The sequence below is a fragment of the Salmo salar genome, chromosome 14, assembly GCF_965601325.2.
Source record: "Salmo salar chromosome 14, fSalSal1, whole genome shotgun sequence".
Lineage (NCBI taxonomy): Eukaryota > Metazoa > Chordata > Actinopteri > Salmoniformes > Salmonidae > Salmo > Salmo salar.
The window spans coordinates 103486098-103501524 of record NC_138304.1 but is presented as its reverse complement, the minus strand read 5'-3'; the positions used below and the strand labels follow the sequence as shown (position 1 = coordinate 103501524).

Below are 15427 nucleotides of genomic sequence, written 5' to 3'. Positions count from 1 at the left end.
GGGGTTTTCTTTATTTATTTTTTTACTATTTTCTACATTGTAGAATAACAGGGAAGACATCAAAACTATTAAATAACAAATATGGAATCATGTAGTAACCAAAAAAGATTATTCAAAGTAGCCACCCTTTGCCTTGACGACAGCTTTGCACACTCTTGGAATTCTGTCAACCAGCTTCATGATGTAGTCACCTGGAATGTATTTCATTTAACAGGTGTGCCTTCTTAAAAGTTAATTTGTTGAATTTATTTACGTCTTAATGCGTTTGAGCCAATCAGTTGTGTACAAGGTAGGTGTGGTAAACCGAAGATAGCCCTATTTGGTAAAAGACCAAGTCCATATTATGGCACGAACAGTTCAAACAAGCAAAGAGAAACGACAGTCCATCATTACTTTAAGACATGATGGTCAGTCAACATGGAAAATTTCAAGAACTTTGTGCGGTCGCAAAAGCCATCAAGCACTATGATGAAACTGGCTCTCATGAGGACCGCCATAGGAATGGAAGACCCAGAGTTACCTCTGCTGCAGAGGATAAGTTCATTAGTGTCACCAGCCTCAGAAATTGCAGCCCAAATAAATGCTTCAGAGATTTCAAGTAGCATTCACATCTCAAAATCAACTGTTCGGAGGTGACTGTGTGAATCAGGCCTTCATGGTCGGATTGCTGAAAAGCAACCACTACTAAAATACACCAATAAGAACATGAGACTTGCTTAGGGCCAAGAAACACGAGCAATGGACATTAGACCGGTGGAAATTTGTCCTTTGGTCTGGAGTCCAAATTGGAGATTTTGGGTTCCAACCGCTGTGTCTTTGTGAGACGCAGAGTAAGTGAACGGATGATCTCTGCATGTGTATTTCCCACCTTAAAGCATGGAGGATGAGGTGTTATGATGTGGGGGGGCTTTGCTGGTAACCCTGTCTGTGATTTATTTAGAATTCACACGCTTAACCAACATGGCTACCACAGCATTCTGCAGCAATACTCCGTCACATCTGGTTTGGGCTTAGCGGGACTATCATTTGTATTTCAACAGGCCAATTACCCAACACACCTCCAAGCTGTGTAAGGCCTATTTGACCAAGAAGGAGAGTGATGGAGTGCTGCATCAGACCTGGCCTCCACAATCCCCCGACCTCAACCCAATTGAGATGGTTTGGGATGAGTTGGACCGCAGAGTGAAGAAAAATCAGCCAACAAGTGCTCAGCATATGTGGGAACTCCTTCAAGACTGTTGGAAAAGCATTCTAGGTGAAGCTGGTTGATGCCAAGGATGTGCAAAGCTGTCATCAAGGCAAAGGGTGGCTATTTGAAGAATCTCAAATACAAAATATATTTTGATTTGTTTAACAGTTTTTTTTTTAAACTTACAACAGGATTCCATATGTGTTATTTCATAGTTTTGATGTCTTCACTATTATTCTACAATGTAGAACACAGAACAAAATAAAAAAAAACACTGGAATGATTAGTCTCAGTCTTGTTCCACATTTGTTTATGCTTTTTTTTTGTGTCACTTCTCCTTCTGTGTTTATTTACTCTAAAGAGTTTGATCAAAAGTGTAAAACATTGATTATCGTTGAATCTTGCATGAACGTCAGCATAATGTTTCCTGGGTTTGCGTTACAGTCCATGTGCACATCTCAAGTGAAGGATCTGGCCTTTCTAGTTTAATGTATCAGTTTAGTTGGTCACAGTACAGTCAGAAAGGGTAGAGAAGGCAAGGAATCATCTCTGTCACACACAGCAGTTATTGAAGCAGAACCTAAAGCTTGAGTTGTTGTGATGTGATGTCGTTGAATAATCAATCAATCAATCAATCAATCAAATGTATTTATAAATCCCTTTTTACATCAGCTGATAAAGATGCATCATTGTTTTTGCCAGTGGGTTTAAAAAGTGGCAGCCCTAGCTCTAGGAGTGGCAGCCGTAGCTTTAGGAGTGGTAGCCCTAGCTTCAGGAGTGGCAGCCCTAGCTTTAAGAGTGGCAGCCCTAGCTTTAGGAGTGTCAGGCCTAGCTTTAGGAATGGCAGCCCTAGCTTTAGGAGTGGCAGCCCTAGCTTTAGGAGTGGCAGCCCTAGCTTAAGGAGTGGCAGCCCTAGCTTTAGGAGTGGCAGCCCTAGCTTCAGGAGTGGCAGCCCTAGCTTTAGGAGTGGCAGCCCTAGCTTCAGGAGTGGCAGCCCTAGCTTTAGGAATGGCAGCCCTAGCTTCAGGAGTGGCAGCCTTAGCTTTAGGAGTGGCAGCCCTAGCTTTAGGAATGGCAGCCCTAGATTTAGGAGTGGCAGCCCTAGCTTTAGGAGTGGCAGCCCTAGATTTAGAAGTGGCAGCCCTAGCTTTAGGAGTGGCAGCAGTAGGCGGGCTCTTGAGGGGGAAAAGGAAAGAGAGAGATCAAAGAAGAGTGCGGAAAGAGAGAGCGAGAGAGAGAATAAAAGACATTACCTGGAGAGAGAGAGAGAGAGTGGACACAGAGAGAGGGTGAGAGGTGAGGCAGAGAGCTATTTACACTGTATTGACATGTATATGTCATTGTGTGTGTCTCTCTCTCTCTCTCTCTCTCTCCCTCTCTCTCTCTCTTTCTCTCTATCTCTCTTTCTGTCTCTGTCTCTCTCTCTCTCCCTGCTGTATGTTGGTTTGTTAGTGAATAAACCAGAACCAGATTTGTGTCCAATGGTTGTATCCAGATCAGCTGAACAAATAATCAACTGAGACTACCCCTAGGCACAGACAGTACAGTACACACAGGGTGCCTTTCAGTCACTATACCGTAGGCTTTGTTTGTTCATCTGTGATGAGTGTGTTTTAGTGACTAAATGGGACAGGCAGGGGAGAACCAACGCTGGAAGCAACAGGCAGACGCGATAGTCTGGTGTCCTATTGTGACATACAGCGCATTCGGAAAGTATTCAGACCTCTTGACTTTTTCCACATTTTGTTACGTTAAAGCCTTCTAAAATATATTAAACCGTTTTTTTTCCCCTCATCAATCGACACACAATACCACATAATGACAAAGAAAAAACTGTTTTTTAGAAATGTTTGCAATTTATACAAAAAAGAAAACTGAAATATTACATTTACAAAAGTATTCAGACCCATTACCTTTGGCAGCGATTACAGCCTTGAGTCTTCTTGGGTATGACACTACAAGCTTGGCACACCTGCATTTGAGGAGCTTCTTCCATTCTTCTCTGCATATCCTCTCAAACTCTGTCAGATTGGATGGGAAGCATTGCTGCACAGCTATTTTCAGGTCTCTCCAGAGATGTTTGATCGGGTTCAAGTCCGGGCTCTGGCTGGGCCACTCAAGGACATTCAGGAACTTCTCCCGAAGCCACTCATGCGTTGTCTTGGCTGTGTGCTTAGGGTCGTTGTCCTGTTGGAATATGAACCTTCGCCCCATTCTGAGGTCCTAAGCGCTCTGGAGCAGGTTTTCATCAATGATCTCTCTCTACTTTGCTCTGTTCATCTTTCCCTCCATCCTGACTAGTCTTTCAGTCCTTTCTGCTGAAAAACATCCCCACAGCATGATGCTGTCACCACCATGCTTCATCGTAGGGGTGTCTGGTTTCCTCCAGACGTGACGCTTGGCATTCAGGCCAAAGAGTTCAATCTTGGTTTCATCAGACCAGAGATTCTTGTGTCTCATGGTCTGACAGTCTTTGGGTTCCTTTTGGCAAACTCCAAGTGGGCTGTCATGTGCCTTTTACTGAGGAGTGACTTCCGTCTGGCCACTCTACCACAAAGCCCTGATTGGTGGAGTGGTGCAGAGATAGTTGTCCTTCTGGAAAGTTCTCCCATCTCCAAAGAGGAACTCTGGAGCTCTGTCAGAGTGACCATCAGGTCACCTCCCTGACCAAGGCCCTTCTCCCCTGATTGTTCAGTTTGGCCGGGAATTTGCATACATTTTCTTGGTACCCTTCCCCAGATCTGTGCCTTGCCACAATCCTGTCTCGGAGTTTTACGGACAAGTCCTTTGACCTCATGGCTTGGTTTTTGCTCTGACATGCACTGTCAACTGTGGGATCTTATATAGACAGGTGTGTGCCTTTCCAAATCATGTCCAATCAATTAAATTTACCACAGGTGGACTCCAATCAAGTTGTAGAAACATCTCAAGGATGATCAATGGAAACAGGATGCACCTGAGCTCAATTTCAAGTCTCGTAGTAAAAGGTCTGAATACTTCTGTAAATAAATAATTCTAAAAACCCGTCTTTGCTCTGTCATTTTGAGGTATTTTGTGTCGATTGAGGAGGGGGGAAAAGGTAGATTAATTCCGTCACTCCAGGAAGTGGAGGGGGGTGAACCAGGGTTCTCATTTAGGTTACGGATCTGACACTTTCAAGTCTATCGTTATGAAGTTGATCCATATCCCTGGTCTATGTTTGGTTTGTAATGGAGTTGACCCATATCCCTGGTCTATGTTGTTTGGTTTGTAATGAAGTTGATCCATATCCCTGGTCTATGTTGTTTGGTTTGTAATGGAGTTGACCCATATCCCTGGTCTATGTTGTTTGGTTTGTAATGGAGTTGACCCATATCCCTGGCCAATGTGTTTGGTTTGTAATGGAGTTGACCCATATCCCTGGTCTATGTTGTTTGGTTTGTAATGAAGTTGACCCATATCCCTGGTCTATGTTGTTTGGTTTGTAATGGAGTTGATCCATATCCCTGGTCTATGTTGTTTGGTTTGTAATGAAGTTGATCCATATCCCTGGTCTATGTTGTTTGGTTTGTAATGGAGTTGACCCATATCCCTGTTCTATGTTGTTTGGTTTGTAATGGAGTTGACCCATATCCCTGGTCTATGTTGTTTGCTTTGTAATGGAGTTGATCCATATCCCTGGTCTATGTTGTTTGGTTTGTAATGAAGTTGAGTGGTTTAGATTGTGGAGTTGATGCATTATTTTAGATTAGTTATGAAGGTGACCCCATAGCCTTTATATCTGTTGCTAAGCTAATAATGGCAATTCAATGTCTATTTAGATTAGTTATGTGTCGATGCTTTGTTTGATTCTACATAGAGGTGAACTAATGCAGTTTTAGGTTATGGAGTAGATCCCCAGCGTTGACCTTTGTATTGGTATGTATCATTATTAACTCGAGCTTTCATCTGTGTGACAGAGATGACTTCTGCCTCTCACTGGAGCAGGAGAGCACAGTGCTGCTGTAGAGAGGGGGTTAACTCTACTTTAGTGCAAGCACCCCATTCTCCCTAGCAGTGGGCTACTCCGTTTCCATAGGAACTATAACAGATTCTACCGGAGAGTGGAAGGAACCATTTGTTAAATAGGGGTGACTTTGGAGAAGGAAGGAAAAGAAGAAGTTAAAGGTTAGAGGTCAGAGTGGAAAGAGGGAAGGCAAGGATGGAGGTGGCCATTTTGTGACCGACCCTCGCTTCCCACACAAACACACACGCACGCACACACACCAGATTAAACACACAAACACATGCACACAACACTCACTCACTCATCCAATAGTATTGCAAAGCGGGAAGCTGATAGGGTGGATAGATAGAGATGGTCTTTGGCTGTAAGACATCTTTATCTCATAGCAACAAGATAAAAAATAAGAGATATGGCATTCTGAAGACTCTTGCTAAATTGCTTACTAAATAGGGCCCGATACCAATCTGAAAGTCTGTGTACAATTTGAATCATCCACATAGTAGTAGCCATATTTCAGCTTATTGCTTCCAGCTAGTCTTCACATATAACTCCAGATATTACATATGAAGACCAGCGTCTTGAGCTGAAAAAAAGAAAATGGAGGAAACGGTGAGGACTGAGGAGAGAAACATGGAGGAGGAAAAAAACATGGAGGAGAGACTACAGGTATACGGACAAACAACACAGACAGAATGAAGGAAGAACTATAAATAAAAAAAGACAAAATACATTTCAAAAACAGAGAGAAAAATAAAAATGATAAAAAAAGCGGATGGTCTCACGTTCAAAGTCAAGGAAAATGATTGGGCCATGCTCAAGATCGGAGCAAGCCAGCACTTTCAGGAGGTTACCCATGAATCTCCTAGAACAGAAAGAGGGAAGAAGAGGATTGTGTGGGTGATGATGGGGAGGTGTGAGGGACGTGTGTGTGGTGTGTGTGTGTGTGTGTGTATGGTTGGGGTAGGAGGGGGTGGGTTGTTCAGGTGTGATGGTGGCATAGTCCGTCCAGGTATGTCGTGGGTGGCGTTGGCATGGCAACATGGACAGACATATCACTCTCTCACTCCGGTTTGTTTTCTTCTAGCGCTCCGCTGTTCAGCTTCTCAGTACTGGAGGTCTGCTGGGTACGTCTGTCCAGCTTCTCAGTACTGGAGGACTGCTGGGTACGTCTGTCCAGCTTCTCAGTACTGGAGGTCTGCTGGGTACGTCTGTCCAGCTTCTCAGTACTGGAAGGCTGCTGGGTACATCTGTTCAGCTTCTCAGTACTGGAGGACTGCTGGGTACGTCTGTCCAGCTTCTCAGTACTGGAGGTCTGCTGGGTACGTCTGTCCAGCTTCTCAGTACTGGAGGACTGCTGGGTACATCTGTCCAGCTTCTCAGTACTGGAGGACTGCTGGGTACATCTGTCCAGCTTCTCAGTACTGGAGGACTGCTGGGTACATCTGTTCAGCTTCTCAGTACTGGAGGACTGCTGGGTACGTCTGACCAGCTTCTCACTACTGGAGGTCTGCTGGGTACGTCCTCTGGTTATTGCGATATCAATTTAAATTAAATATTAACTACAAATGGACATTTTTTTGTGCTTTGCTTAAGCTGATTAAATATGTCAATATTTCAAGGGATCTTGGGGCTTATGAGGACTAATTGGTTCCCGAAGCTGTTCACGAGCGCCAAGAATGAGAGTGAGGGCAGAGAGTTTCTGAACATGACAGACACCACCCACAACACCCACAACACACCATAAGCACATCAACCCACATCCACAACCCCATTCCTCTCCGTCCCAACCTCTACCTCTGACCTCTGACCTTTGACCTCCACCCTGCATCACACACTGATACACACACACACACATGCACATCCCAGCGCTCACTTACTTTCGAAGTCCAGGAAAAAATGTGGACAGTTTTCTAAATCCTTGCCAAGGACCTTAATGAGGTTCCCCATGGCTGCAACCTGGACAGGAGAGAGATAGACATACAGTAGAACTAACCTTAACCTAGACTGGAAACAGAGACTGACAGTGGAACTAACCCCAACCTAGACTGGGAACAGATAGACTAACAGTGGAATTAACCCCAACCTAGACTGGAAACAGATAGACTAACAGTGGAATTAACACCAACCTAGACTGGAAACAGATAGACAAACAATATAACTAACCCTAACCCTATCCTAACCCTAACCCAGCAATTACCCCTACCCTACCCTACCCTACCCCGCCCTAACCTTAACCTTACCCTAATCCCTATCCCAACTGTAATCCCTACCCTAACCCTACCCTAACCCCTACCCCAACATTAACCCAACCCTAACACCTACCACAACCCTAACCCATACCTCAACCCTAACTCTTATCCTAACCCTAAACCCTAAACCTAACTCCTACCCCAACTCAAATCTACCCTAACCCTTACCCTTACAATTTGACATTTATATTTTAGTAATTTAGCAGCCGCTCTTATCCAGAGCGATTTACAGTTAGTGTATTCATCTTATTAAGGTAGCTAGGTGGGACAACCACATATCACAGGTATAGAAAGTCAATTTTTTTATCAGTACCGTAGCTATTAATCGATTCAGAGCTAGAAGGGGGCGGTCAAGTTTCGGTCGAATTGGACTGATTTACAAGTTTTCTCTCAAAAAAATGTAGTTCATTTAATCTGATTGTAATAAGGTTCCATGACTTTGTCCACACAGGGCATCTGAACACACAAAATACATGTTGATGATTTTCATTACATTTTGGGTGTTTTTTATTTAACTTTTGTACACCTGTGGTTTTCCCAGTCAAAAATGACCGGTCATTAGAAATGAATGGGTGAGACTACAATTAGTGTATAAAATTGAGTTCAGGCACATGCCCATTCATCAGATGGACACACTTCCTCTCCCAGACCCCCACATGCATGTGTGTGATCACACACACACACACAACACACACACACACACACACACACACACACACACACACACACACACACACGCACACACACACACCTCACTCCCCTTCTTGGCTTCCATGGCAACCCCCACAGGAACATTTCCCCAATAGAATCTTTCCCCCACGGTAACCACACCTGTTGGCGTTCTCACAAACAATCACAACATTGTTTCAATAATATATAGAACTTTTCTTGCTGCTCTGGTATATAAAGTTCATTTGAGACCTTGCTCACAATTCATTCTGTGGCAGCACAATGACCAAACGCTAGACTGTATGTGAGGCTCTTGATCATATCTTTGATCATGACACAGTATTCGGGTTGGGCTGTAGGGTTTGAGCATAGTCTGAAAGTAGGAAGGGGCAGTTCCCCTTGGTAAGCATACTAACCTCTACCCCAAACCTAACCCCTAGCATAACCCTACCCCCTAACCTAACCTAACCTAACCTAACCTAACCCCTACCACAACCCTAACCCCAACTCTAACCCCTAACCCGTACCCCATTACTAACCCTAACCCTAACCCCTAACCCAACCCCCATCCCTACCCCAACCCTACCCCAACCCTAACCCTACCCCAACCTTACCCGGACCCTACCCCAACCCTACCCCAACCCTACCCCGACCCTACCCCTATCCTACCCCAACCCTACCCCTACCCCTACCCTACCCCAACCCCAACCCTACCCCTACCCCGACCCTACCCCAACCCTACCCCAACCCTACCCCGACCCTATCCCTACCCCAACCCCAACCCTACCCCTACCCCGACCCTACCCTAACTCTACCCCGACCCTATCCCATCCCAACCTACCCCAACACCAACCCTAGCCAAACCTAACCTCTAACTTCTAACCCCAACCCTAACCCATAACCCCTAGTATGTAAGATGCTCCGGAGAGGATGGCTGCCGTTTCATGGGCTCTTAACCAACCGTGCTATTTTGTTTGTTTTTTCAATTTTTTTGTAACTTAGTTTGTACATAATGTTGCTTCCACAGTCTCTTATGACCTAAAAGGAGCTTCTGGAAATCAGAACAGCGATTACTCATCTTGAACTGGATGAAGAATTTCTCTTTAATGAGTCGGACGAGAAGGATTTACCGCAGACACCCGAACAGGCCCTCATCCCCATCATTCGCAGGAGAAAGAGACAAAAAAGATATCGCAGAAAGAGATCGGGGTGCCTTGTGAGGATCCGCCAATGAGTGACTAATCTGCCCTTGCCATCCATACTACTGGCCAAAGCAAAATCGCTGGAAAATAAATTGGATGAGCTAAATGCACGTATATCCTACCAACGGGACATTAAAAACTGTAATATCTTATGTTTCACCAAGTCGTGGCTGAACGACGACATTAATAACATACAGCTGGTGGGTTATACACTCTATCGGCAGGATAGAACATCAGCGTTTGGTAAGACATGGGGTGGAGGCCTAAGTATATTTCTAAACAACAGCTGGTGCACAATATCTAAGGAAGTCTCGAGTTTTTGCTCACCTGAGGTAGAGTATCTCATGATAAGCTCTAGACCACACTATCTACCTAGAGAGTTTTCATCTGTATTTTTCGTAGCTGTCTACATACCACCACAGACCAATGCTGTCACGAAGACCGCCCTCAATGAGCTGTACACCGCCATAAGCAAAGAGGAAAACGCTCATCCATAGGTGGAGCTCCTAGTGGCGGGGGACTTTAATGCAGGGAAACTTAAATCTGTTTTACCTAATTTCTATCAGCATGTTACATGTGCAACCAGAGGAAAAAAAACGGTAGACCACCTTTACTCCACACACAGAGACACGTACAAAGCTGTCCCTCACCCTACATTTGGCAAATCTGACCGTAATTCTATACTCCTGATGCCTGCTTACAAGCAGGAAGCACCAGTGACTCGGTCAATAAAAAAGTGGTCAGATGAAGCAGATGCAAAGCTACGGGACTGTTTTGCTAGCACAGACTGGAATATGTTCCGGGATTCTTCCGATGGCATTGAGGAGTGCACCACATCAGTCACTGGCTTCATCAATAAGTGCATCGATGACGTCGTCCCCACAGTAACTGTACATATATACCTCAACCAGAAGCAATGGATTACAGGCAACATCCGCACTGAGCTAAAGGGTAGAGCTGCCACTTTCAAGGAGCGGGAATCTAACACGGAAGCTTAAAAGAAATCCTGCTCTGCCCTCGAACCATCAAACAGGCAAAGCTTCAATACAGGACTAAGATCGAATCATACTACACCGGCTCTTACGATCGTCGGATTTGGCAGGGTTTGCAACCTATTACAGACAACAAAGGGAAGCACAGCCGAGAGCTGCCCAGTGACACGAGCCTACCAGACAAGCAAAATGACTTCTATGCTCGCGCCGAGGCAACTAACACTGAAACATGCATGGGAGCACCAGCTGTTCCAGACGACGGTGTGATCATGCTCAGTTGTGCACCGGGGCCTCCCACTCCTCTTTCTATTCTGTTTAGAGCCAGTTTGTGCTGTTCTGTGAAGGGAGTAGTACACAGTACTACTTTGTTCAAGATCTTCAGTTTCTTGGCAATTTCTCACATGGAATAGCCTTCATTACTCAGACCAAGAATAGACTGACGAATTTCAGAAGAAAGTGATTTGTTTCTGGCCATTTTAAGCTTATAATCAAACCCACAAGTGCTGATGCTCCAGATACTCAGCTAGTCTTCAGGCCAGTTGTATTGCTTCTTTAATCAGAACAACAGTTCTCAGCTGTGCTAACATAATTGCAAAAGGGTTTCTAATGCTCAATTAGTCTTTTAAAATAATCAACTTGGATTAGCTAACACAACGTGACATTGGAACACAGGAGTGATGGTTGCTGATAATGGGCCTCTGTACGCCTATGTAGATATTCCATAAAAAGAATCTGCCGTTTCCAGCTTCAATAGTCATTTACAACATTAACAATGTCTACACTGTTTTTCTAATCATTTTGATGTTATTTTAATGGATAAAACATTTGCTTTTCTTTAAAAAACAAGGACATTTCGAAGTGACCCTAAACCTTTGAACGGTAGTGTATATATTACCTCAATTACCTCGACTAAACGGTACACCCTGTATATAGCCTCCACATTGACTCTGTACCGGTACCCCCTGTATATAGCCTCCACATTGACTATGTACCGGTAACACCCTGTATATAGCCTCCACATTGACTCTGTACCGTAACACCCTGTATATAGCCTCCACATTGACTCTGTACCGTAACACCCTGTATATAGCCTCCACATTGACTCTGTACCGGTAACACCCTGTATATAGCCTCTGCATTGACTCTGTACCGGTACCCCCTGTATATAGCCTCCACATTGACTCTGTACCGGTACCCCCTGTATATAGCCTCCACATTGACTCTGTACCGGTACCCCCTGTATATAGTCTCCACATTGACTCTGTACCGTAACACCCTGTATATAGCCTCCACATTGACTCTGTACCGGTACCCCCTGTATATAGCCTCCACATTGACTCTGTACCGGTACCCTCTGTATATAGCCTCCACATTGACTCTGTACCATAACACCCTGTATATAGCCTCCACATTGACTCTGTACCTGTACCCCCTGTATATAGCCTCCACATTGACTATGTTCCGGTAACACCCTGTATATAGCCTCCACATTGACTCTGTACCGTAACACCCTGTATATAGCCTCCACATTGACTCTGTACCGTAACACCCTGTATATAGCCTCCACATTGACTCTGTACCGGTAACACCCTGTATATAGCCTCTGCATTGACTCTGTACCGGTACCCCCTGTATATAGCCTCCACATTGACTCTGTACCGGTACCCCCTGTATATAGCCTCCACATTGACTCTGTACCGGTACCCCCTGTATATAGTCTCCACATTGACTCTGTACCGTAACACCCTGTATATAGCCTCCACATTGACTCTGTACCGGTACCCCCTGTATATAGCCTCCACATTGACTCTGTACCGGTACCCCCTGTATATAGCCTCCACATTGACTCTGTACCGGTACCCTCTGTATATAGCCTCCACATTGACTCTGTACCATAACACCCTGTATATAGCCTCCACATTGACTCTGTACCTGTACCCCCTGTATATAGCCTCCACATTGACTATGTTCCGGTAACACCCTGTATATAGCCTCCACATTGACTCTGTACCGTAACACCCTGTATATAGCCTCCACATTGACTCTGTACCGTAACACCCTGTATATAGCCTCCACATTGACTCTGTACCGGTAACACCCTGTATATAGCCTCTGCATTGACTCTGTACCGGTACCCCCTGTATATAGCCTCCACATTGACTCTGTACCGGTACCCCCTGTATATAGCCTCCACATTGACTCTGTACCGGTACCCCCTGTATATAGTCTCCACATTGACTCTGTACCGTAACACCCTGTATATAGCCTCCACATTGACTCTGTACCGGTACCCCCTGTATATAGCTTCCCCATTGACTCTGTACCGGTACCCTCTGTATATAGCCTCCACATTGACTCTGTACGGTACACCCTGTATATAGCCTCCACATTGACTCTGTACCGGTACCCCCTGTATATAGCCTCCACATTGACTCTGTACCGGTACCTCCTGTATATAGCCTCCACATTGACTCTGTACCGTAACACCCTGTATATAGCCTAGCTATTGTTATTTTACTGTGGCTTTTTAATTTTTTATTACTTAATTGTATTTATTTATTTTAACTGCATTGTTGGTTAAGGGCATGTAAGTAAACATTTCACTGTGAGATCTACTACACCTGTTATACTCGGCGCATGTGAAAAATACAATTTAATTTGATTTGACCCCTAACAGGAGATAACAACAGACACATTAAAGAGGAAAATTATTTACCGATGTTCAATTATTGTAGCTCCCTCATTATTCAAACCTAACCTTCCTCTCATCTAATCATCTTTCCTGACCTATCCTCTCCTCTAGTTGTTCCTCTGTATAACATTTCCCCTGTTAAAATGAAACTCTATCAATCAATATATTATAGAATGAATCAGTATATTGTTCATATACGTGCTACTGTACATGCATATAGTAGGTCTAACAGTATATCTACTGTTGATAGTAGGTCTAACAGTATATCTACTGTTGATAGTAGGTCTCACAGTATATCTACTGTTGATAGTAGGTCTAACAGTATATCTGCTGTTGATAGTAGGTCTAACAGTATATCTACTGTTGATAGTAGGTCTAACAGTATATCTACTGTTGACAGTAGGTCTAACAGTATATCTACTGTTGATAGTAGGTCTAACAGTATATCTACTGTTGATAGTAGGTCTAACAGTATATCTACTGTTGATAGTAGGTCTAACAGTATATCTTCTGTTGATAGAAGGTCTAACAGTATATCTACTGTCTGTTGATAGTAGGTCTAACAGTATATCTACTGTTGATAGTAGGTCTAACAGTATATCTACTGTTGATAGTAGGTCTAACAGTATATCTACTGTCTGTTGATAGTAGGTCTAACAGTATATCTACTGTTGATAGTAGGTCTAACAGTATATCTACTGTCTGTTGATAGTAGGTCTAACAGTATATCTACTGTTGATAGTAGGTCTAACAGCATATCTACTGTTGATAGTAGGTCTAACAGTATATCTACTGTCTGTTGATAGTAGGTCTAACAGTATATCTACTGTTGATAGTAGGTCTAACAGTATATCTACTGTTGATAGTAGGTCTAACAGTATATCTACTGTTGATAGTAGGTCTAACAGTATATCTACTGTTGATAGTAGGCCTAACAGTATATCTACTGTTGATAGTAGGCCTAACAGTATATCTACTGTTGATAGTAGGTCTAACAGTATATCTACTGTTGATAGTAGGTCTAACAGTATATCTACTGTTGATAGTAGGTCTAACAGTATATCTACTGTTGATAGTAGGTCTAACAGTATATCTACTGTCTGTTGATAGTAGGTCTAACAGTGTATCTACTGTCTGTTGATAGTAGGTCTAACAGTATATCTACTGTTGATAGTAGGTCTAACAGTATATCTACTGTTGATAGTAGGTCTAACAGTATATCTACTGTTGATAGTAGGTCTAACAGTATATCTACTGTTGATAGTAGGCCTAACAGTATATCTACTGTTGATATTAGGTCTAACAGTATATCTACTGTTGATAGTAGGTCTAACAGTATATCTACTGTTGATAGTAGGTCTAACAGTATATCTACTGTTGATAGTAGGTCTAACAGTATATCTACTGTTGATAGTAGGTCTAACAGTATATCTACTGTCTGTTGATAGTAGGTCTAACAGTATATCTACTGTCTGTTGATAGTAGGTCTAACAGTATATCTACTGTTGATAGTAGGTCTAACAGTATATCTACTGTTGATAGTAGGTCTAACAGTATATCTACTGTTGATAGTAGGTCTAACAGTATATCTACTGTCTGTTGATAGTAGGTCTAATAGTATATCTACTGTCTGTTGATAGTAGGTCTAACAGTATATCTACTGTCTGTTGATAGTAGGTCTAACAGTATATCTACTGTTGATAGTAGGTCTAACAGTATATCTAGTGTCTGTTGATAGTAGGTATAACAGTATATCTACTGTTGATAGTAGGTCTAACAGTATATCTACTGTTGATAGTAGGTCTAACAGTATATCTACTGTTGATATTAGGTCTAACAGTATATCTACTGTTGATAGTAGGTCTAACAGTATATCTACTGTTGATAGTAGGTCTAACAGTATATCTACTGTTGATAGTAGGTCTAACAGTATATCTACTGTTGATAGTAGGTCTAACAGTATATCTACTGTTGATAGTAGGTCTAACAGTATATCTACTGTTGATAGTAGGTCTAACAGTATATCTACTGTCTGTGGCTGCTTGTCAGTTCACTTTGAATGACTTGTCTTTTTAAGAGCCTGGTTCTCCACCCTGTCTTTATTTTCTCCATGTATGATTCCTTTCTGAGAGCAGTTGGCCCTTTACATGTCCTGCTTTCCGCTCTCAAAGTCAGTGTTGTGTGTCTCTTCCAAGCCTCCTTTAACAGCTTGCGAAAGGCGGTGAATGTGTGCCACGGCGTACACTTCATGACCTGCCAAATAACAGACAGACAGACACTTTTCAAAAACACTACATGGAACCAAATGAGCAAGCGATCACTTGTTGCAATCAGGACCACAATTCAAGACGGACCACAGCTGTGTTTTGTGGTTTCCAATAGCTATACAGTTTCAAATAAGGGAAAGAGGGAGGAAAGGAGGGGTTGACGGATAGAGATAAGGCACATG

The 15427-nt window shown here is 43.3% G+C and overlaps 1 protein-coding gene across 1 annotated transcript in view; it reads right to left on the bottom strand.

The window, feature by feature from the left end:
- Positions 1-15427, bottom strand: part of fa49a (FAM49A) — a gene marked incomplete in the record, with an annotated part of 40863 nt that overhangs the window by 20757 nt on the left and 4679 nt on the right. The window contains 1 exon segment of the mRNA NM_001146388.1: positions 5957-6036. Within this exon segment, the coding sequence (NP_001139860.1) occupies positions 5957-6029 (73 nt within the window).